The 24300-nt window shown below is 41.2% G+C and overlaps 1 protein-coding gene across 3 annotated transcripts in view; it reads right to left on the minus strand.

Moving 5' to 3' along the window:
- Window positions 1-24300, minus strand: part of LOC138596701 (serine/threonine-protein kinase DCLK1-like) — a 51392-nt gene that overhangs the window by 20898 nt on the left and 6194 nt on the right. For all 3 annotated transcript variants that reach the window (XM_069668030.1, XM_069668013.1, XM_069668006.1), the window contains exons 4-5: window positions 12317-12416; window positions 5699-5806 (exon numbers count right to left, since the gene is read on the minus strand). In XM_069668030.1, the coding sequence (XP_069524131.1) occupies window positions 5699-5806; window positions 12317-12416 (208 nt within the window). The remainder of the gene's footprint in view (window positions 1-5698; window positions 5807-12316; window positions 12417-24300) is intronic.

The raw sequence follows: 24300 nt of genomic DNA on the forward strand, positions 1-24300 counted from the left end.
GATGGATTTTAGTGACTGACCAAAGCACAATCTTTTTTGTACGTGTCTCAAATAACAATATCACATTTGTATAGTATTAAAACACCTTTTTTTTTAAAAAAAACACATTTTTCAGACTCAAAATGGAACATGAGCGCTGTCGCCTCAAAGCTAGAAAGGTCCTGGTTCAAATTCCGGTTGGGACGCTGTCGTCCTTTTTGTGTGGAGTTTGCATGATCTCCCCGTGCATGCATGAGTTCTCTCTAGGTACTCCGGCTGCATGCTCGTTAGGTTCACAGGTGACTCTAAAATTACCCGTAGATGTGAGTGTGAGCGTGAAAGGTTGTCTGTCTCTATGTGTCCCTGTGATTGACAGGCGACCTGTCCAGGGTGCACCCCACCTCTCACAAAGTGACAGCTGGGATAGGCTCCAGCCCCCTCGCGACCTTGAACAGGATAAGCGGTATAGATGATGGATGGGTGTAAAATGTGTCATGATAAATATATACAATACCTTCATCAACATATGTTGTATGAGGGCTGTCAAAAAGGCTTCTGGGAAATCAGTGATTTTAGCGAAACTATGCATCATGACACATGTTTTGAGACTTCTTTTAAGAGCTAATACAATGCTATTTCATAAACACACACCACCTCCAGGCATGTCATTATCCTGGCTTTAGTGCAAATATCAATACAGCCCTGGCTATGAATTTGTTTTTCTCCCAGCCTCTGCTATTTGCTCTGGTTATCCGTTCCGCTCCCTGTGCTTATCCATTTTTCCGGAGAGCACATTTGTACCCTTCATGGAGCAGGAAAAGTGTTGAAGGCTGCAGGCGGTGTCACAGCCAGCAGCTCATCCTCTGCAGACAAACTGGATTTAAAGTCTCTCCCCTCGTGCGGAGTTGATCATGACAGAGAGAGAAAGGTGACGCCCTGGAGTGTCAGAAGTGATGCTCGCTCGCACCATCTGCAGCCCTCTACGTTAATTTTAGCTGACGTGAGGCATCAGAGGAGAGCGGGGACACAGATGGCCAGACAGGCAGAGAAACTATGTATGAGTGCAGATTGTTTTCTCACATTATTTTGGATGTGTGTGTGTTTGTGTATAGGCACTCAGCTGGGGTTGTGACATCATCGCAGAGTGGAGCTCCAGTGATGACAATGTCAGGCTGACATGCGACAACCGACCCACACAAACACACTGAGGCTTTGATACCGTAAACCTGCAAGCTGAATGAAGTTGTTCTTGAAATTAACTAGTTGCTTGCTTCCTCGATGATTAGTCTTTCATATAAAGACCTATGATTCATCGACTTCATTAGACCTTCACTGGGATGAGGAGTCTGATTAGTTGTTTGTTATTACCCAGCTTTTAAATGGATTCAGCATATTTCTCAGAGGGCTCGTGTTCTAGTCGAGACCTGCTTATCCAGTCACCTCATCATAGTCTGGAGAAGCAATATTAAAGACAAAAGATCGACTATAGCTTTTCATAGTCTGTCATCTGACTGTTTCTGAATAGTACGCAGAATTTCTAATTCAAAGTCGTCTTTTATTTGACACGTTTCCTCTTAACATGGAAGAAAAAGGCTCTGGGCTAAAACTTTTTTACCATTTCTGTAGTCCTCATTGGTGGACTACAGAATGGGCTGATTACCTAAGACTTTTAACGCGACATAAATGGCCAGCAACATATATTATTCTCTTAAGGGCCATATATGACTTTTGGAGAGTCCAACAGACAAAAATGTGGTTTGGCCAGGTTTAGAAATCAAAGCTACTTGGTTAGGTCTGTATTAAAATAAGTTAATCATTCATGCAAGTTAAGTTAAGTACACTAGTTATGTTATGTACATGCTGTAGGTTAAGAACATTATGTAACATAAGTTAACTTACTGACACAAGTAAGTAGTTAACTTACTGGCACAAGTACTGGCCTCCTTATGTCTGTGTTATCAGTTAACCCAGACCTCGTCCCTGTGTGGACGTCTTGCTCTGAAGGGCCTTTGTCCACTAACAGCGTTTTTATGCTCTGGCAGCTGCTGTTTTCTATTCAAAACCAATGCAGTTTTCGTTGCTCAGCACCCTCAGCGTCAGCTGTTTTTTATCACTGCGCTCACTGCACTCTGTTGAAAATAGTTCAACTTTTGGAACACTGCAGCACTTGTCAAAGTCACTTCTCCCTCACCGACCAATCAAACTCAAAAAGGGACGGGACTAACAATATCAAATTTGTCTATTTTTTGGGTTTCTTTGTAATATTACCTTGAATGAAAGCAAATATTGAGCAAACAGAGCTATTTAGAAACTAGCCTAACGATCACTAGCAAGGGAAGTCGGGAAGCAGTGCCACCAGACAACTTTCGTAACCTAGCAACAGTAAGCGCTGTTGAGAAGTGCTCTGAAATTGAGGTCGTGGGCGCTGCCAGCGCAGAAAACGCTGTAAGTGGACACAGGCGGCCCTTATACCATCTCAGCTTCCAGCTTTGCTAACATCATATTATATGGACACTATTGGTCGCTGCCTGACAATAAATGTAAATTTGAATCATAATAAGAAAACACATTTGGTTATATTTCTGTTTTCGGGAGTGATACTTAAAAAATCACAAATTTAGTTTTGAATTTTGTATTCAACACAACCGAAGTTTCGTTCACCTTTTGAAAAGGGTTTAGATGCGTCAAGAAAGACACAAAGCTGCTAAATAATCTCTATATCTTGCACATGATTGCATTTCAAAATGTAATGAAAGTCCACAGTCAAAATTATAAACCACTCGGCTGCACCAGTAAATATTTGGGTGTGTCATATTAAAAGGCTTATTTCTTTTTTACTTAACAAAATTAAAGTGGGTTTCGAGAGATCCATTTTTCACTAAGACACAAAAGATATTATGTTATTATATTTGATTAGTGTGTAATAGAAGCCACACTAAATCTACTTTAATTGAATTTAATTAAATAATGAATAATAAAAACCTGCAACTGATTTTAAAGGCATTGAGCGTGTCATTACTGTACATTTGACAGTATAAGAATCTGTGTTCCTTGGATGTGTCTGTCTTTCAGACAGGCTCTCTGTCTCACACACACACACTCCTGCTCCTCTGTGGTGTCAGGCTTTAAGCTGCACACAGCGAGCAGCAGCCAGACACACAGAGGGACACCAGGTGGTGTGTGACAGCACGTGTGGTGCTCTCTCCCCCTCTCTCAGAAATAATTCACACTCGCATCTTTCTCATCTTCTCTGTGCAGCTTCAGTCCAGATGATTAAATATGATAAAGGATAATATTAATGCCGTACACCTGCAGACCTGGAGCAAGGTTTCAGACCAGTACCATTTTATATTCTGCTCTCTTAAAGTGTGAATTAGAAATAGTAAAATGCTAGCTGGTTTATAAATATCAATTACCAGTCTATTTGGTGTTTGTACTTTTAATTTCGCTGCACACATATCAGATTAAAAGGTTTGGAGTGTCGCTGTAGCAATAACATTTTCAATAATTAATCACCTTTTATCCACATGCATTATTCTGCAGAGTTAATGGGGTTACATTATGATTATATCACACACAACAAATATAGTCACGCATGCAAACTGCAGTGATTTAGCTACAGATGTCGTCTTGTTGTCAATTTAATGCAAGGTAAGAGATGCACAAGACAACATTAATCATCATCAACATCTTTGTCATATACACGTGACATATGTTGCATTATCTCATGTCCAGTACACAGACTGGACCCTGCAGGGCCTTCGAGTGAAACACGTGGACTCACAACAAAACGGGCCGCATGTGTTGGCGCACGCAGTGTCAGCTGTTGTTGACTGATGTTGTAATTCTATGACAGGTTGTCCTTAAGCGAAGCGAGCATGGCGTGCTTTAAAGTGAAAAAAAACAAACAACAACTCTGAGGGAAATATCGACTGGGAACAATAGCATAGAAAAAGGTGTCATTCAGGGTCACACAGCAGCTCGATGAATCATTTTTCACATCCTTCTTCCCTCTAAACTCTCCTCTGGTGCTAACTGATGATGTTTAAGGGAATAGGAACAGAGCGGTAGGTAGGTAAACAACAGCAATCTGGGAACATTTGATGATGTTCAGCAGCAGAAGCAGCACCGGAGGGAAAATATTTCTCAGAAGTGAAAAACGTCGGGATGGTCTGACTCAGGGTTCCAGCCAGGGCCTAGCGTCAGTCATCTCCACTGCAGGCCATTCAACAGGAAGCCGCTGCCTTATATGGTCGTCACAGGCTATTGTGTCTGTAGCTACATGCTCCTACTGTGCTATGTTTCTAGGCAACCAAGACGAGTCAGTCTTTTTTTTCCTCCTGTATCTGTCTCGGTCTCTTGTTTTCTCTCTCTCTCTCACACACACACACACACACACACACACACACACACACACACACACACACACACACACATACACACACACACACACACTAGTATACACCTTCATACCAGACAGAGATCAGATAGCGTATGACTCACTCTCATAACCTTTTTCCCAAAGTTTGCAAGCCACCAGCATCCAGAACTTTCTCTGTTCACCCCTTCACTCCCCTCCCCCGCTCCTTTCTCCCCTCTGCTTCTCGCTTTCCTCCAGAGCTCGACATTATTTTAACATCTGTTGTTTTTTTATCCTGCAATGCTTCATGGCTGCTAAGCTTAAAAAATACATCACCCCAAAAAAGAAAAATCTGTGCATGTTTTTGTGCTCCAACAGCAGGTGAGACGACTTCTTTTTGGGGAGTTTCAGCGGGTTGCATCATACAACGAATCATCCACCAACTAAATAGGTCTCTTTCAACTAAAATCACAGAATTATAATAGGTAGAATGAAAAGGCAAACGCGTTGTTGCATAACTACAGACGTTTTACACACAGCTGAAGCTCAAGCTGTGCAATCAGAGACAGATGACCTGATATTTGTTAAGGCTGCAAACTAATCACCCAGTCCTCTGCAGGCTTCAACCAGACTGCCACACACACACACACACAGGCAGAGACATAGACGCGGTGCATTAATGGAAGCAGCATTCAGTTGCTAGAATTAATACTCTGTTTTATTTGACCACATTTCTGTGCTTTCCTGCAGCCTCATAAGGGTTGCCTTTTGTTTCCAGCCGGCCATAAAAGCATCATTATCAGACACAAACAGTGCAGCAGGTAGCAGCGCGAGCTCGCACAGTTCTATTACAATTCATTAGTATGTCAGGTGAAGAACGGCTTGTGGGGAGCTGCAGGATTGAGTCACCAACCGTCTTCTTCTTTCCCTCTCATCTTCACTCCCTCTCTCTCTCTCTGTCTCTCTCTCTCTCTCTGTCTCTTTTACCTCTCTCTCATCCCTGTTTGCCTTTTTCTCAACTCCCTTATGAAATCATTCTCATTTGAATTCATATTCTGCGCGGAACAAGACACACACACACACACACACACACACACAGTAAACACTGCCAGACACTCCGCAGAGCTCTGATTCCTTGCAGTGTTTCTTCATACTGTTTTCATTTGCTGCGACGCTGATTAAGTAATGAGCGAGAAAATACTAAGCAATCACACAAGGAAGAATTAGGATGCAGTTCACAACTTTGTCCATCAGGTCTGAGACACACAGGTGTAAGGGCATATTGAAAAAGGACAATAGCAGCATGTCAAATTGTATTTAGATAAAAGAATAAGATTGAGACTTGTTTTACTGTCTTACCAGATGCAGGGGACTTGCTGCGTCCTGATTGGATGACGGTCCTGGGGGAGCTTCGGGTTAGGGAGCCAGACATCTTCCCGTAGTTTACCGACCGCACCACACGACACTCTGCAAGCACAAATCAGACAACGGCGCTCAGGAACCATTTTGGAAACTACAAATTCATTTTTTTAACTTTTATTCTTTAGTCGACTTAAAGTCTCAAGAACTTAGGAGATTTTGTTAAAGGACCAATTCGCCCCTGAAAAAAGCCACTGTCAGTCAAAGCTGGTGTTCTCTGTTATCGATAGAAGCAATAATATTTGAAATTGGCGCCATAGCTGTGGAGAAAGGTGTACAAACAGCTTGTGGTTTCACCCATTCTACATTCCTACAACACCCAGCGTGCATTGCGCCCCTCTCTCTGAAAGGAACGGCCCAGCGAGAGACACGGGAGTGAAATACTACCGTTTCGCTGCAGGCAACGGCTCAGAGCGGTACAGAATCCGACATATGACGAGAATATACCGGTGGATCGTCTGGCAGGCGTTCTAGATTGAGGAAGTGTAGTTTAGCGAGCTCCCTGGCCACCGTTAGATGACGTGTTTTACGTCATCTGGCGGAGGTTTTCCAGGGCCCATTGGAGAATCGGATAGCGTCCGCCAAAGACAATTGCGAAATTGCATTTTTTTCTACCATAATGGCATTAGCTCCCCATAATAGTATGATAAGACTGAGGGTGAAAATCGGCGAACTGGCCCTTTAAGAGGTTTGGTCTAGGAAGCATCTAAAATGCTACACATGAAAGAGAAATGAGTTCACCCACACACCACATGATACAAACATTAAAAATACATAAAATTACATAATTTTTTTTAAATTTCTAACCAACTTTTCTTTTAACGTTTTGATTGATTTTGACTTTTAGTCACCCAGGAAACCACCGCACCACTTCTGTAACACACAGCTGTAATTGGTTTTACATTCAGGTCCCCTACAAAAATTAGTTCTGACCTTCACCGACTCGCTTCCCAAACACAATTATTGTAGTGTTTCAGGAGTGACAGCTATGACTCACGGAGGTCTGGTATTTCACACACATACGGCGCTGGTAAATGAGCCATGTGATGGTACTCACACACACACACACACCCTGCCTCCGTCTTCCCCAAAACTTTGCTCCTCTCCTGTTCATTAGCCAAACCCCATTATAGCTCATTACCATCTTAGACCAGCGGGAAGGGGAAATTATACCCAGTCTGCCATGTGTGGGCTCCTTCGCCTGCACGTGCGTCTATATATGAGAGCGTGTGTGTGTTCTGTGCTTGCCTAAAAGTGGTTGCAGCCCAGTGATTAATATACAATGCAGAGTGTTAACATGATGACAGTATGTCAGAGCTGAGGCAGAGGCGATAATTATAGTGATGCTGAGAGGAGGCAAAGTTGTCTGCAGCTCAGACTCCGACTGTCTCTCTGTAGGACTGTCTGTTTCTGCCTCCTGCCCTCTGGCTCCTCGGGGCATGAGGAGGTGTCACATTGTGCTCTCTGCTTTCAGAGATAGAAATTACAGTGTGTTCTTGCTATTAATGACTCTGTATGGAGGGAAAGAACTGTTCACAGTTCATTGGGTGAAGAAAATGAAGTTCCTTTAGGTTTAAGCATTTCACTTGGATTGGGGTTAAATATAAGTCGGGAAACTGTTTAAGTTAGCTTACATTTTTAACGTGAATAAACATGACTTAATGTAGCCTGTATAAAATGACCTTGTCCTCTAACATGATTTCTGCTGCCATAGTAACATTAGATCGATTTTCATCAACCATTATAGTTGTTTAACAATAAACACAACAACTCCCATGATTCCACGCTACTTCATGCTATCATCAAACTACATCTTTCATTATTTTGTTGATTGAGAGACCCTTAGCAGCACAATTACACACTGTCGGGCCGCTAGTTTAGCTCAGGTAGTAGAGCAGGTGCCCCATTTTCAGAGGCCACAGTTCTCGACGCGGCGGCTGCAGGCTCGACTCCCGCCCTCGGCCCTTTGCGGCATCTCATTACTCGCGTCTCCCAATATTTCCCGTCTCTCTTCAGCTGCCCTATAACTTAAGGCAAAATGTCCAAAAAATAATCTTTAAAAAAAGAAGAAGACATTTTTGAAGAAATTACTGACTGTGTGGTTAAGGCTTAGCTCTCGGTTATGGTTAGGGTTAACGTTGGGGTTCAGCATTACGAGGTTATGATGAAGGTTAAGGAAGGCCTCCAGTAGGCCTGCATGACAAGAGAAAACTCTGCCATGTGCGATTACATAGCTCAATATTGGGATAGCGATACGAAGAGCGATAAATAAACAAATATTAAAGAGTGCAACTCTTAGTTTCTATGTGTATCTGCTGTTGTGCATGTTTTACACAATACCTGTGTTTGCAACATGTCCCTGTTTGTTTTCACCACGAAATTGACAATTAATCTGAGGGTAGCTGATGGCTAGCTTGTTCTTTATCTGATCGTGTTCACAATGGTGCGACAGCATGGCCATTATACCCATTATACCCATTATAGGGCTCCATCCAAGAGGTAAAATCCTATATGCCGAGTGAGAAAGCATGGCTTGTTTACATAAATACATTTTTCACTGCAATAAATTCTGACTGTTCATTGCGAATGCTCATATTATTGCGCAGCCCTATACGGTGTCCTAACCCTCAAAAACAAAACCATAATAAGAGCCAGAGCTGAATTTTTATCACACTAATTGTCACTAAAACTAGTGTATCATAGCATTAAGCTTATTCTGATGGAAATCTTAATTTGAAACTGTATTTTTTTTAAAAGCTAATTTCATTAAACTTACATGCAGTGTAATTGAACCAGGTTTCTTCACACTTGTAGCACACAGTTAAAGGCTTTCATATCCTCTGCACTGAAATAAGTCGAGCAGAGTCTTATCTGATGTCTCCAGCTGTAATATATTGCCTCGCAACTGCAGACATCTCTGTTTTTCATCAAGATTTCAGTCTAAATCAAACACTGACAAACATCTGAGCCAGATAGATAATGAATTTTATATAACACCGCTGCAGCTACATGGTCGGAGAAAGTATGAGCTTAGTTGAGCTTACAGCTCTCTGCCTATAGCTGGATAATAGGACAAACACTAATGAAGGCAATTATCAGTAAGTAATGGAAATGCAGATCGACTGAAAACGTGGTCTTTATACACCTTGGGGCATGTAGGAGGCTGCTTTGTGGTCTTTCTCAAGAGAAAGTAACCAGAAAGAAAGAGGCCAATGGGAGCAGCTAGCTATTATATTTTGCAAATGAAAGAAGAGTGTCGGGGAAGAGAGGGGGGAAATAAGAAAAGGAGAGACAAAAAGAAAAAGGGGTTTGGCGACCCAGGTGGGATAGATATGATTAAATGGATGAGGGGATACAAGGGGAGCAAATAAATTGAATAAACCTTTGAACAAAGCCAGTGCACACTCATTCATGTAGGAGACAGAAAGAGACATGAGAAGGTGAGAATACAAATGAGCGCTAAATGGCAGAAGAGGGAGACAGACAGTAAAACACAGACGGGTGACGTGAGGACACAGTGTATCCTCGGCAGACTGCAGGGGAGAAACAGGCGGACGAGGAGAAGAGGAATAATCGTACACTGGCTTCAGTGCGGCGGACGTTTTTTATTCCAAGAGGAGTAGAGGAGTGGCGAGAGACAATGGAGAGTAATGAACTGAACAGCCCACACAGTCCTCTGCCACCTGAACCATGGAGATGTGTCATACAGAGGAGACAGGCAGCACTGTGCAGCTGAAAAGGCATGATGTAATGGTGAGGAAGCAAAGGGAAGTACAGAACACAGGGAAAAGAAAGATTCAAGTCCACTAAGAGGGTAGGAAAGATGCATTTCCTTATTATATATGTATTTACTGTGTCAATGTGCCATTAAATATAAGCTCAACATAAGGACAATTATTAGGTTTTTGTCTCAAATAATGGAACCATATTCTAAAACAAAAGACAAATTCAGGGATGCCATTTCTTGTTCTGCTCACAATTCATGGTATATTACTGCTGTTGTAATGTCATACTGATGTAATGCTGGTTTGCACATCATGTTAATCTAGTAAATCTGGCTAATCCTTCTTATTTTATTGCTTTTCAAATGATCAGCGACTGAAAAGACAATGGGTAGTGAAAATATGGAGGAATATAGCACCATAACTCAAGGTAAAAAAGCGACGTATTTAATAAATCGCTAGCTACCTTCAGACAAAAGCTACATTAGCATTCAATCACTTCCTGGCTAACCTGACTGTTTTTTATGCTACAGGATACAAAAGGAATGGTCAGGTGTGTTTTACTCCCAGGCATAAATAATTGTGTCCAATATGTTATCAGACAGTTGGAAATAATTCACACTTTTATCCTGAAACACAACAGAAGAATACTGTTAGCTATGAAGAGGTTGAATGCTATCGTTAGCTGTTGTCTAACACAGGGGTTCTCATACTTACAGGGGATAACAGTTTCCAAGGACCCCCTCATAATCCTAACACAGATTAAACATATGCTTACTACCATCTGCACTCTTAGATGCCATTGGAACTATTTGTATTGCAAAACATCTCAACCTAAACACCTGTTTCTTAGTGATAAACAGACAAACATTTTGAATCATGTTCATACAACTTACAGACTTTAAAACAGAGGCTCATTTTATTCAAGCTGCTTGTGGACTCAACTCGACAGCATTTATACTTTTCAAATAACTGATCTTAAAAACCTTCAGAGAATTAACAGCAGCTAGACAGCTGCAGGAACGGTTCACTGCGACCTGAGTGAGTTGAGTGGTCATGACAGACTGACATGATGTGTCACGATCATATCAGTTTCTATTGTCCAAGCTAACGTGGGTGGGAGTAATGGACACAATATGCTTGTTGGTGCAAATGGTCCTCACCTGTACACATGCAGTTTGTAATGATACAGCAAAATTTTATAGTTTATTATAAATTTATTGTAATTATTTCGTGGACCCCCAGGCTACAGTTCACAGACCCCTTTGAGAACCACTGGTCTACCATTATACAACAGTTAGTTCCAACCAAGTAATCTGATTGGACAGGAGGTATTGTTATTATAGAGAACAGCATCACTCCCTTTCATGTGATATTGCTGAAGTAGCTAATGGGTTATTAAATATAATGTTAAACTTGAAATATTGCCCAATGCCCCTCCAGCAACTAAAAACCATACTGATCAATGGGAGAGCAGTGAAACGATAATGATTTTTCAGATACCCTACTTTTAAACAGCCAGCAACCTGAAACACAGCAGTACGGCAGAAAACAGCATTTGAGCTTGATGTCAGAGGAATAGGGCCGCCGTGTGAATATGGTGAATGAGATCAAGTAGCATCTTCACAATGAGTTGTCCTGGAATAAGTGTCTCTGTTGATGTAAAAATACATTCCTTGTACACAAGCATCTTTATGAATACATTATAGTAACAACTTGTAAACAGGAAGTAGAAAAGAAATTAGAGCTTTTATAATTATGTCAATTATAAGGGGCACTAAAGATTATTTAGATAAATCTTTGGAGAAGTCTACCTGTGTTTTTTAATGCTTTTTTAAACATTTAAATGCTGTTCAACGCACTAATTGAATGAAGGAAATACATAACTTGTAACTAATTAATCCCTAATTCTGCCTTTAGGATAAATGTAAAAAGTCAAATATTTATTAAAAGAAATGTTTGTCCCAGTTGCCATCTATCCATTATCTATCCATTGGGCGAGAGGTGGGGTTACACCCCGGACTGATCGCCGGTCAATCACAGGGCTGACACAAAGAGACAGAGAGCCTTTCGCGCTCACATGTACACCTATGTGCAATTTTAGAGTCACCTATTAACCTAACGAGCATGTCTTTGGACCCGGAGAGAACCCAAGCATGCACAAAGAGAACATGCAAACTCCACACAGAGAGGCCCACTTTGTTTGAACCGGGACTCAAACCTGGAACCTTTAAGCTGCGAGGCAACAGCGCTAACCACTGCACCACCGTGCAGCCCCGCAGTTGCTATAAAAGATCTTAATGAGTAATTTTACTTTAGAGTCAGCCCGCTACCTCATACAGCACATAGCACCTTATATTACTATTGAACACCCCTTCAGTAGAGCCTGGTGCTTCCTTTAATGTAGCTACTATTATTGGTTTTTAGTGTGTGTATGGTGTGTTTTTAAGCTTGTCTAATGGTTTAAAATGACATATACTTGCAAGTCAAAGACAAATTTGCTTGCAAAAAGTAGACAAAGTTTTTATTATTATTATTATTATTATTCTTATTATTATTATTTTATTCTATTTTTCAGAATTATTAATACGACAGAATCATGTAACACAACCAAACGAAACCCCCTTTTCATCCGATTGCTATAAATAAAAAAAAATAGCCCAACCCTAGAAAAGGGCAGGAAGAAAAATAACTTGTGAACAACTTGAAAACATAGCTGTGGTCAGGGAGGAAAGGAAAGGAAGGAAGAAGAGGAAAGAACAAGAGAAAGGATCACTGAGCAGTCAAATGCGAAATGTCAGCGTGGAAATGTCAGAGGAAGCAATAGAGGCCTCACCGCTCTCATCCAACATCAAGTCATCCTGGTAGCGGAACTTCTCGGGTCCGCACGCAACGAAAATGTCCTCGTCGCCGAAGAAGTCCTGCAGACAGGAAACCTGCAAACAAAGAAACACAGACGAGTACAATGAGTATTTTTATCTTTTATTATTCAACTCACACTTTTTCAACTGTGCTTACGCAGATGGCAGCTGCCAAGAGTGATGACAGCTTTCTACTGTTGAGGGCTAATTGCTTTGTACAAGGGCACCTCAACTATCTGTTAAGGGAAAGGAGAGGGTCTTACCGCTGATTTTTAAATGACAGTCTTCTCGTCAGATGTCTATTATCCTTAATTATAGGCCACTGATACTGAAAGACACTCACATGTTCACAAACTTGCTTAAGGTGAAAAGGCACATGCACAGAGGCCCAGGAAACCCATAATGAACCCCAGCGGCGTCTGTTTTTGTGTGCTTGTTTTTGTTTGCATACGTGCTCATTGCGTCTGTGAACATCCCTGCACATGCCTGCCGCGTCCCCAAGCTGCAGCGCTGTGTTGTTCTGCAGTTAATCAGTCTTTCAGTAACTATAATGAGACCTTGCTGACTCACAGATTTGCTGATGCACTGCAGCACGTGCGCGGACATCCGGAGAAACAAGAGGGGGGCCTGTTCCCCGTCTGGCATCTTATGAATGATAATGAGCAACTAAGTAAAGTACGAAAGTTAGACACCAGAGGGGGAGTGCGTGGATGAGCTGCAGAGAGACAAAGAGTGGTGAGAGATGTTTCAAATGTTTTGGCGTCTTAATTAGTCGGCCTAATTAGCACATTGTTCACGAATCTTTAACCTAAGCTGACATGTTCATTTGTCTGCACAAGACAGATGTTGTTTAGTTTCTGTCTGTAAACTCACGCCAACTCTGCCAGGAAGAGACCTCAGCAACAGGGTGTTTATTATGACAAACAGGCAGGAGAAAAACGCTGCTGTTCTTTATTTGATTTAGTCGACAGCTCGTTCCATATCTGATCCAAACTCTGCGTGATTCACTCAAACAACTTTAATTACACCCCACAGGCCAACCATCACATTTTAATCCCAAGCCATCAATAGTCCAAATTATATTTTCGCGATAGGCAACATTACGGTCGTAACAGAGTTAACTGGAAGATAATATCGTTCATTCATCTGCTTTGACAAATCTCCCACCAAAAACGTATTTGGAGCTATTAAAATGTAGGCAGCATGCGTGTCAAGCACTGCCTGGAGTTAACACATAAATACAAAGCTAACATTATTGTGTTTTCATGGCAATTAACATCCAAGAATCCATTTAGCCACCGATCAACGCCCCAAAGACAGTCACAGCTGATGTAACAACATTATCAACACAATACCCAACACATAGAAGGCCATTCTGTGTGTGTGTGTGTGTGTGTGTGTGTGTGTGTGTGTGAGGATGGTAGTCATCCAGTTTTACCCCCCACGGACTCTAAAAAAGCCAACAGGGAGGCAAAAAAACAAGTTTAATCTAAGACACTGACTCTCCGCGGACGGGTTATCATTTTAATTTAACTTTTCATATCAAGGCTCAGTGTGTGTGCGCATGTGTGTCTGTGTGTGTGATTACTCTGCCACACGTCACATGAAAACACACGTCTCTGCACACATGGATCCGTGTGTGTGAGGAAGCGATATTATTATGGTTTCATAACAGAGTGCATATTGCTTTGTTCCCTGATGTCCCCTGATAGCGTGCTGGTGATTATTTCAGGGCGAGCGGCTCGACTCCCTAACAAGATGGCTGTGATACAGAGATACAGATGCTGCTGCTGTTAACATTTCCCCAGTGTGTCTGCGCGGATGGGAAGCTTTGGCCACTTCTACGTCTAATTGTACTGTTTTTTTGTCACTGAATTTTCACTTTATTTTCCTCTATATATCAGTTGTGTATTGCTTGCTGTGGCATACTTACATAAGCTATTTGGTCCACTGAGGGCAATAACTTCATTTTAAATTACTGCTTACAGATTGTGATTAATATTGTTATTAGCTGTTGTCTCCTGTCACATATTTACACACAGGGTCTATTGCATAATACGAAGCACTTTAAAAGTCACCTTGGGCTTTAGGAAATAGTTAATTAATATATTAGTGAAAAAAAATGAATCAACAAAATCATTTGTTGCATCAGCAGCAATGAAAACAGATGATAGACTAGCTATTTTGTTCCTTAAGCATGATGACAATGATGCTAGCTAGCTTGTTTAGTACTAGCTAGCTTGTATCAATTTAGGTAATACTAGCATGTCTTTCTAAGCCAGGACAACATGTTAGATAAAGTAAGTAAAAGTGCTCTACTTCTAAAAATGTAGAGTATTCAAGGATATAAAATTGTGGTAAATGGCGACAGAAAATACTGTAACCTGTCATGTAAAAACTGCACTTCTTTAAAAAGATGCTAACACCTTTGCTAACAATGTTGTGACTCTCTGTGACAGGATTTACAGAGTGGGCAAAATAAAACTATAACATAATAGTTAAATGTACAGCATAAGCTAAATGTTTTAGTTAAATGTACAGTATAAGCCATCTTAAGCAGTTTTTTTTTTTTATAAAGGATAAGATATACTGTGCTTTATTTGCTTTCTCATTAGCTCGCTAGCTAAACGCATCTTGACTTCACATTTTAACTTGGAAAAACTGCTCTTAGATGCTAACTAGACTCTAAGCTAATGAATTTTAAAGAGCTTCAAAATGTACACGTCCCATTTCTTCTAAAGATTTTAACGTTACATTAAAGAACCTTGAATGCTACTTACAATAGTTTCGGTAGTGTACAATCTGTAAGTGAATTGTGCATTGATTATGAATTGTTGCTCTGTTGTCCATACTTTGTTCATTCTTATCAATCTTTACGAAAAGTCTCTACCTTGATGGGACTACCTGTTTTAATAGTGAATAAAATGATTTTCAGTCAACAACTCTCTTATGCAGTTTAAAAAAAATTAAATAATATAATAAATTATAATCTTTTTAAAGCTTTGCTTATGATCAAATGCAAAACTATTGTAAAGATGCCAGAGATATATAATTCATAAAAGATTTCAGACTTTCAGACAGAAACAGAAAATATCGTTGTATTGTATCGTTGTAACATTGTTAATTGAGAAATCACTTCTGCGATTAATAATTTATCAAATTTGTTGCCAGTTAATTTTCAGTTGAGAGGACTAATTGATTAATCTACCAGGCTTTCCAGCTCTATAAGTAAATAAAAGAAATATCCCTTAGTGGTCTTTTATTCTATTTTTACATCTCTCATCAGTTTTCAGCTGGTGCTCCTTTTTAAAGGCCAAAACACATCCGGTTGAAAGCTTTGTTCCTGTCAGAGAGGATTTTTGTTGGATTTGTTTGCTGCTCTGAGTCAAGCCGACCACGTCCCCCGGGCCGGGACTGATGCTGCTACTGGAGTCGACCAAGAGTTGGCTGCTGGAAGGAGGCACTTTTAAGCTACTTATCCTGAGATAGCGTCTGTAACACACCAGAAATGTTTGACAAAATGCAGCCGAGAACACAAGCAGAAATATAATGAGGTATTTAGTAAGCAAAAGCGGAGAAAACAGAGACAGTCTTAATGTAGGGCGGCCTCTGAAAGCACCATTAAGGGTAAACTAATACAGAGCCAAACACACACATACTGTATAGGGAGAAGGGTGTGAAAAAAAGTATAGTTGCCATGGTGATTATGCCCTCCAGGCTGGTGCGTGCCACTGACTGCATGATGTGCACAGTGTGATAGAGAGCTCCATCATTCATATTTTATCTACTATGGGCACGATACTCTACAGAAGTGTGTCATCACATAGAAACACACGGTGGCACACGGCTTGCTTAATATTGAAACACTTATGCAATAGCTTCTGTTTAAGAGAGATGATGGTGAGAGAAAGAGAGACAGTGAATGATGGAGAGGGGAGGGAGCTTGTAAAGTTAAAAAGTGATGAAGAAATGACAAAACAAATCAGTCAAAGATGAATCTGAATCCCCCGAGTTCGGGAGGGAGCGAACAGACAGAGGGAAGAAAGCAGCGATACAAGAGGAGGAGATCTATTCCTGACTGCTGCTCTGAGCCCGATGACAAAACAAGCTGCTTTGATGTCTCTGGTGCTCGGCTCTCTCAGAGAAGCAGCGCGGTTACACAACAGCCAGCGCTGCTAAAACAAGGACAGGAAGAAACAAACAGAGCAGCACTGGAGAAGAGGGGCTAAAATAAGCACGGGAGAAAAGAGCAGAGGAGTGTAGAAAATTGGCAATTTCATAACCCTGCCATCAACTCTCACACATCTTTATTAAAGTGGGACATGGGTGCTGAGACTGGGTCACGACGATCAAAGCTCCAGCTTACATCACAAAGGTTGTTTAAGTTTCCAGAATGGATTTATAAAGGGGTTCTTTTAGGCAAAACAAAAGCAAGTCTGCAGGAGCAAGGTAGAAATATGACAGGTGACGGATTGTGTGTCACATCTAGCATGTCTCATGCATCTTCAAGTATTGTCCACTTACATCCTAACTGACAGGACACCGGTAGTTTATCATCTACTGTATCACTGTGTTATACATAACAAAAGGGGATAAGGACACGTGTCTAATATTTACAGTTGCAAAGCAGCATAACAAGGATTACATAAAAATACAAAAGATATAAAATTGTGTTACATAAACTGTCCTTCACTCACACTCACTGAATAGTTCTCAGTAAATCCATGCATGTTCTCAGAGCGCCCCCTAGTGTACAATCATCAACCTCTTACAAGAATGTCTCTGGTTCTCCTTTTCCTCCACCGTTTAACTCTGTCTTTGTTTCATTGAGATTTCATTCAAATAAAGCCGGTTTAGCTCATATACTGTGCGAAAAGACATATTGTGTCAACACCAATACCTTTAACAAGGTGGGTCAAAGACTGAGACAGATAATCCCAGCCACCACATGAGGGCGCTGTTTAATAAAGACATGAAGTGGAGGCTTTAACAGCTATTAAAACAACAAAAACACCACCAGAAAAGCAGGATGATAGATAAGCTAGATGGCAATTTATTTGATGAATGATAGAACCAGTATCAAGACAATTTTATGGGGATTTTTAGTATAAACAGAGAAATAAGTAGAGACAGTTTTATTGAGAGAAAGCTAGTAGTATTGGGAAAGCTTCTGACTTGCATGAGAATTGGCTGCTTTATCTCAAAGCTCAAAAATCAACATGTAAAACACACTGGGACCTAATCCACATGTGGTTTTATTTCAGTATCCACAGCAGCGCATGGATTAAAAAATATTTTAAATCTGGGTCTCTGTTTGGTGTGTGTCTTTCGGGACAACTGTGGAGCATCTGTGCGGATTTTCAGTTTGAGTTCTCAGGGACACGAGGGAAAGAGTGTGGGAAGACACCAACAGCTGTGCATGGACACATATAACTCAAAGTGAACACTTAATATGAAAACACATTTTTATACACAAGTTTGTTATTTTACACAAATGACTGTGTAGCTACACAGGCACAAGTAACGCTAAATCTAATCTTTTTGTGTTTAAACAGTCGGGGACGTTCTTGTCAGCGGCTCTTGTGAATAAGCTGCTGGAAACAAATGATCCGTGACAGCAGGGCTCACTCTGCTCATTTAGATCGGCTATTTCTGTCTGCCTGTCAGATTTCAGGTCTACTCCAGGACTCATCTGTCAGCTCCTCGCTTTTTAGAGGGAGTTTCTGACAGCCACTCAGAGGTAACTGAAGTGTAAATGAATGAGGGCACACGAGAGCGTATTTCCCCCTAAAAGATACAGAGTTTAGTGGGTAACAGTTGGTGCTGGAACAATTCAATATTAGGCTGATCAACAGAACTGTAACCCTTAACAATTTTATTCATCATTTTATTTATTAATAAAAGGAATAAAATCTGAATATTTTTTGGGTCCAGGGTTCTAAAATGTGAAAATTTGCTCTTCTCTGTTTTATATCATGTTAGATTGAACATTTTTGGGTTTTGGACGGTTGTTTAGTCAAATGAAGACGTTTGAAGCCATTATAAGGCTTTTATACTGGAATTTTTACTGTTTTTGTATTCATTTTATTCTTATTTTATTAGTCTTGCAAAATTGTATCTATTGTTGTCAATTTTCTTCTTATTTTCTGTCAGTTTGTTCCTATACTAAGCACTTTTGGGCAGCATCAAAGGTGCTCTAGAAATAATTAGGAGTTTAGTACTAACAGATTAATCTAAAAATTATGTACATATTTAATGTTCATAAAAGAAAACATTTTAAGCTGTAGTTCCAATACACACAAGAAATACTGTGAAGATTTCTTAAGAAAAATTGCATTGTGTGTTTTGTCCTTGGTCTGCCTCTCATAAGAAACAGAGGGATTGCTCAGAGACTAAGACGGACAGCACCAGAAAAAAACAAAACCGAAGAAGAGATTGAGGACTCAGCCACTAATCTCCTGCGCCACAATAGACTCACAGTGGTCACACCGAGGACACGGTAAGGTCGACATTATCCTGCTCAAAGAAAGAGCACATTTTGGAGGACTGAGCTGTTGCTGCGCTCTGCCAGAGGAGCTTAGCCGAGTGGAGCTGTCCGTGGTGCTGGTGCTACTGCAGCTGGCAGACGGGACATGTGGTGCTGCTCTGAGACGTTTACCACTGCGGGACTGAAGAAATAAGGATGGATGGACAGACGGTTGGATACTGAGAGACAGTTGGACTGAAGGAGGAACAGATGGATGTGTTGAAACAAGATAGAGGGAGACAGAAACAGAAAGGGCAAAGGATTTGTGTCAAACATGCAGAGCATTTGAGGTGAAAAAGGATGGAAAGAAGGAATGAAAAAAAAGAAACTGACTGACAAAGATAGATATCTACTTAGCACTGTGTTGGGCTGCATCAGTTTTTCCAAATTTCATGCAGTATTTTGCCCCAGGGTGGGTTAGGATCATAATCAATATACTTAAAACTAGGTTGGACATTCACTAGCAGAGAACAGGGCATATGTTCAGGGAAAATTTCATAGATAGAATGGTTTGTTTTAAAACAGGCCGATATATCTCCATTGTAGACTGGTTATAGGTGTTGCAATATGTTATAGTAAGGGCTACAAATCCTTTGTAATTGTCAGGAATATACAGCATAAAAATATCTGCAGAAAAGAAAACCTCATTCTCCCTCTCACAATGACACAGCAAAAATTTCTTTCCCTTCTCTCTAGGGAAATCCAAATAATCCTCTCTCAGGCTGCAGGAAGACACAGACACAGACACAGACAGGAAAAGAGCGACACCGGCTAGAACAGGGGGAGGAAGGTAGACAGGAATCGATCGGATATAGTTAAGAGGGAAGGAAAAAAACATCCGCACCCCGAGGGAGAATTCACACGCTGCATGACCTCCCGCTGCCTCAATCAGCACGCTGTGCATGGCCCTGTTTCATCAAAGAAACTGACAGAGGATGCGAATGACTGAAAGGACTGGTAAACAAAGAGATAAGAGACAAACAGAGAGGAAAAGAGAGCCATAATGATGTGAGGCCAATTAACTGTGCAGCGGCCAGAGTTGGCACTGGTTGTGTTTTTACCTCAAACCAGCGCAGCAGACTGCCTGCCTGGCTGCTGGATGGCTGCTGGCTCCTCTGTTACATAACAAGTTATGTAACAGCCTCTGCTTTCCATAGGGGGAAGGCAAACTTTGTTTTGGAACTCTGTTTCTCTCCGAATGTGAAGGCTTTTTTTCCTGTCTTTCATGTGTCTAAAGGGAGACAAACTTTTTGCAATGATGAAATGAATAAAAAATAAGAAATCTGGCTCTGCGGTTACTAAAAAAGACACAACATGGCTTCAGCCTCAATTTTTATTCCGTCTTTCGAGCTTTTCAGGGTTGCAAACTTTAAACTCAGCTCTCTCACAATCACATTTGGTTTATCAAGTTATCACTGTTTTTGGTTTTAATCTTTCTCTCTCTCCCCGAAGCCAAAATCACCCATTCAGGCTGCAACAAATGACATTTCTCATGATCCATTATTCCAACATGTTGAAATCTTCTCGGAAATATTTGAACAACTATTAGATTTATTTTTGTTTATGGTTAATGACCAAATACCCGCATAGCTACTTTAACAACATTCCTCATCTCATGAGCCTTGGAAGTTCTTGATGTTGAAGAGGGGGTATTATGCTGTTTCACATTTTAAGACATATATATAATGTTACAATGTTGGATGTCTAAACTAAACTTGGGTGAAGTTTTAAATCTGTAGGTTAAAGTATGTTGGAGGCTTCTCAGCTCAGTCTGCAGGCTGCTGTGAACGCCAGGTTTCACACAGTTTTTTCTACATGCTGCACTTTGTGATGTCACAAAATTAGGAGGTTTTTTTAACTGTAAATTATGCTAAGCTACTCCACAGGTATCACAGAGTGCAATATGAAGCTTGACATTAGTATAATACCCTCTTTAAAGCACAAAAAAGCCAACATGCAGACTGACCTCAGTTGACCTTTGAGGTTGATAATAACAGACAGGCAGTAATAGGGAGGAGCTAACCATTGCTACATACGATTCTTCATTTGAAGATCTAAGGCATTGCTTAGCAACTTTTTCCTTGTAATGTTTACAACCCAGCCTCTCACCGCCTCCCTCACAGACAAAGCCTCTGACATTTGAGAGACTTCTGTGATGCTCTTGAAGCAACAAAAAGCACCAAGCTGTGATACAATCTTTGAAATGCAGATCCAGCCGCGAGAAAGATTACAGAGTGAATCAGTCAGGTAGTGCATGACTCAGACAGTCTGTGTGTGTGATGAGGAAGCCTAGTTGTGTGACTAGGTTCTCAACAGCCTGCCAGTGCTGGAAACGTCTGCCATCGATCCTAATTTGGCAGCAGATCCTCTGACTACAGACAGCCCTCCGATCTGTCACAATCACTCTCTGCTGGAAAACAAAGACAAACAAACTCTATAACTGACTGTAACAGAGACAGAAAGAAACACAGAGACACTATTACTTGTTTAAAATACAGCAGCTGTTCAGCCATCTGCGGAGGATTGCTCCACGAGCCGTATATTGTCAATGTCATTTGCTTCAGATACACTGTATTAAAGGAAAAGCTCTGTATACTAGGTGCATGACACACATTCACTCTTGCCTCACACGCACTCGCAGCTCTGTGCTGAGTCGCTGTGACTCAGCAAATCAGCAGGAGCAGACAGACTTTGCTTCCCACAATCCTCCTTTGCAGAAAAAAAGTGACATCATCAAAATATGGTGCATCAAATAGAGATTACAAACCTAAATGCTTAATGCTTTGTATGGAAGCAGAACATAATCCCTGCTCTTCATAATAAGCAACATTTTTCAGAGACGTTGCTGTAGAAGCCTCTCTACAGTCCCTGCAGAGCTGGAAACAGGCCAGAGAGGAGAAGGGAACAAAAAAGTGAGAGACAATTAGAGAAAAGAAATGTGAAATGAAGGTGGGATGGTGTGACAAACAGAGGGTAAGAGGGAGGAGAGAGAGCGAGAGAGAGTGTTGCCATATGTTGCAGCTCTTGGATTTGGAGGTGCGTGCAGAGTGTGCTAATTAAACAAGAAGTAAACAGCCGTAAAAACAAAGGCAAGTTGACAGCAAGATACAGATAGAACTGAGAAAAAGGAAGTCAAGGAAAGTGAGGGAAAGAAGATCAGAGGATGCATCGACAGCTGATGGACTGGAAGACAGCAAAATTGTTGAAAGAAAAGCAAACATTATATAACAGCAGATGGAAGAGGAGTAGAATGGATGGGGTGAGGATGAAAAGAAAAGAAAAACAAGAGGACACAGAGAGAAGGAGGATGCAGAGAAAAGAGAAGATGGAGATAAAAGGATATTAAAAGCTCTTCAGCCTTGCCAACAAGGAGAAGAACAGGCCAGCAATGCGGTTTGAGAAGTGAGAGCTGCACTGCAGATAGTAAACAAGTGGTTCATCCACACTCTCCTCCTACATGTAACCTCTATTTGTGACTTTTAATTAGTGTGAAAACATGCCAAATGTTTCTCAGAAAAGCAACTTGTTTACAATTATTGTTGCTATGAAAGTTGCTACGTAAATGTTTTCCAACCACTGGGGATGACAAGCAGAAGGACATCATCTTCACAGTTTGCAGGCGCATTAGTGGGAAGGGAAAAAAGGTAGACAGCTACGCCACATGTTAGGCCACATGTAAACATGCTAACATTTGCTTATTAGCAGTTAAAGGGGGGTATCATGCTAATTTCAGGCTTCATACTTTCATTCTGTGATACCTGTGGAGTAGCATAATTCACAGTTAAAGACACCACAGACACTGGTAGTCTGTGAAGGCCCTCATACAGCCTCTGCCTGACGACTCAGTCAGCTCTGTCCCTTTAAAAGCTGCAGTATATAAGATGGAGTAGAGAGCAGACTTTGCTTCAAAATTTGAAAGATCACAACCTCCAGGTCCCTCCCCCTCTCTCTCCGCGGCGCTCAGTCCTGCCTCCAAAGCCCTCCCCGGAGAGGAGGCTATCATGTGCGCACAGGTTAGTAACCACAGCAACTGAAGGAGCCAGATATACACTATGTAAAAACGTGAAATAACAACAACCGCAGGCGTTGTATTACACCACCAACACTGTCGAAGCAGATACACATCAAACCAGCGGAAAGCAGCTAATTCTATTTAGAAAAGCCACCAGCACTTACTTTGCTAACAGAGACTGTGGAAAGAACAGCGCCAACTAAGCAGTATCTCAGTGATATTGTAAAACATTTAGCAGTGAGAGCACAGACACACAGAACTATCAGGAGAAAGTCTGAAACGCTCACACTGCCTGGGCACTTCACAAAGATACTTTCAGCCACTCTGCGACTAACGTCAGCCACTAACGTTAGCCCGACTTTACATTCTTGGTAGTTGTTTTTCAGCCCTTGTGGACACAAACCGGCTGACGCTGCGCACACTGAAGAAATTGAGCTTAACTGTGTGAGCATGCGCGGAGTAGTGGTGCTGCGCAGCGTGTGATTGACAGCAGCCTGAGAGACTGCTCGGCTCTGATTGGTTGTGTGTTTCAAAGCGTTGGATTCTTACACATGCCAGTCGTACAGATTATCTCTCTCATGTACTACAGCATGTTTAAAGTGAGTTTGAGCAAATAGGACAAAAAGTTACTTTTAATAATGTTACCTACTACAGCTTTAAGAAACCCCGCCCCTACAAGCCCACTTTCTTCTGATTGGCCAGCTCTGCGAAGCCTGCTGAGGCTATGAGGTCACAAAGTGCAGCGTGTAGAAAAAAACGGTGTGAAACCTGGCGTTCACAGCAGCCTGCAGACTGAGCTGAGAAGCCTGGGGGTTACTCCAACATACTTTTACCTACAGATTTGAAACTTCACCCACGTTTAGTCTGGACATCCAACATTGTAACATAGGTCTTAAAATGGGAAACAGCATAATACCCCCTCCGGGATGTTGTTAAAGTAGTTATGTGGGTATTTGGTCATTAAGCAAATAAAGTATATCTATAATAATTGTTAAAATACTTCACAAGAAGCCAAAAATGTCAACATGTTGGTGGCACAAGAACAAAAACCAAGTCACAATAGGATTCAATCTTGCGAGCTACGAGGAGCCCGTGGCCCGGATTTTAGTAGCTTGCCAAAAGGTTCAGAGACTCCGTACAAAAAATCAGACGACAATAAATGCACCTTGAAAGCCTCTTTCCACTTCAATTCAATCAAATACACAGATGTCCCACCCCTTCCAATAAAAAATTATAGGATAGGCCAATCAGCTGTCAATAAAAAACAGTGATACTCCTGGCAAGTTTGTCAACGTCTGAACCTAACCAATCACAGCAATGTTGCATCGACAGGTCCGGTCACTTATGCTGCACGCTAGTTGAGCTAAAGTGAGGAGTTCGGTGCCATTAGCCTGTTCAGCCAGATTTATGATGGACAATGA

Source organism: Semicossyphus pulcher, unplaced genomic scaffold, assembly GCF_022749685.1.
Source record: "Semicossyphus pulcher isolate SPU_LCO1_2020_fin unplaced genomic scaffold, fSemPul1.0.p SCAF_10, whole genome shotgun sequence".
Lineage (NCBI taxonomy): Eukaryota > Metazoa > Chordata > Actinopteri > Labriformes > Labridae > Semicossyphus > Semicossyphus pulcher.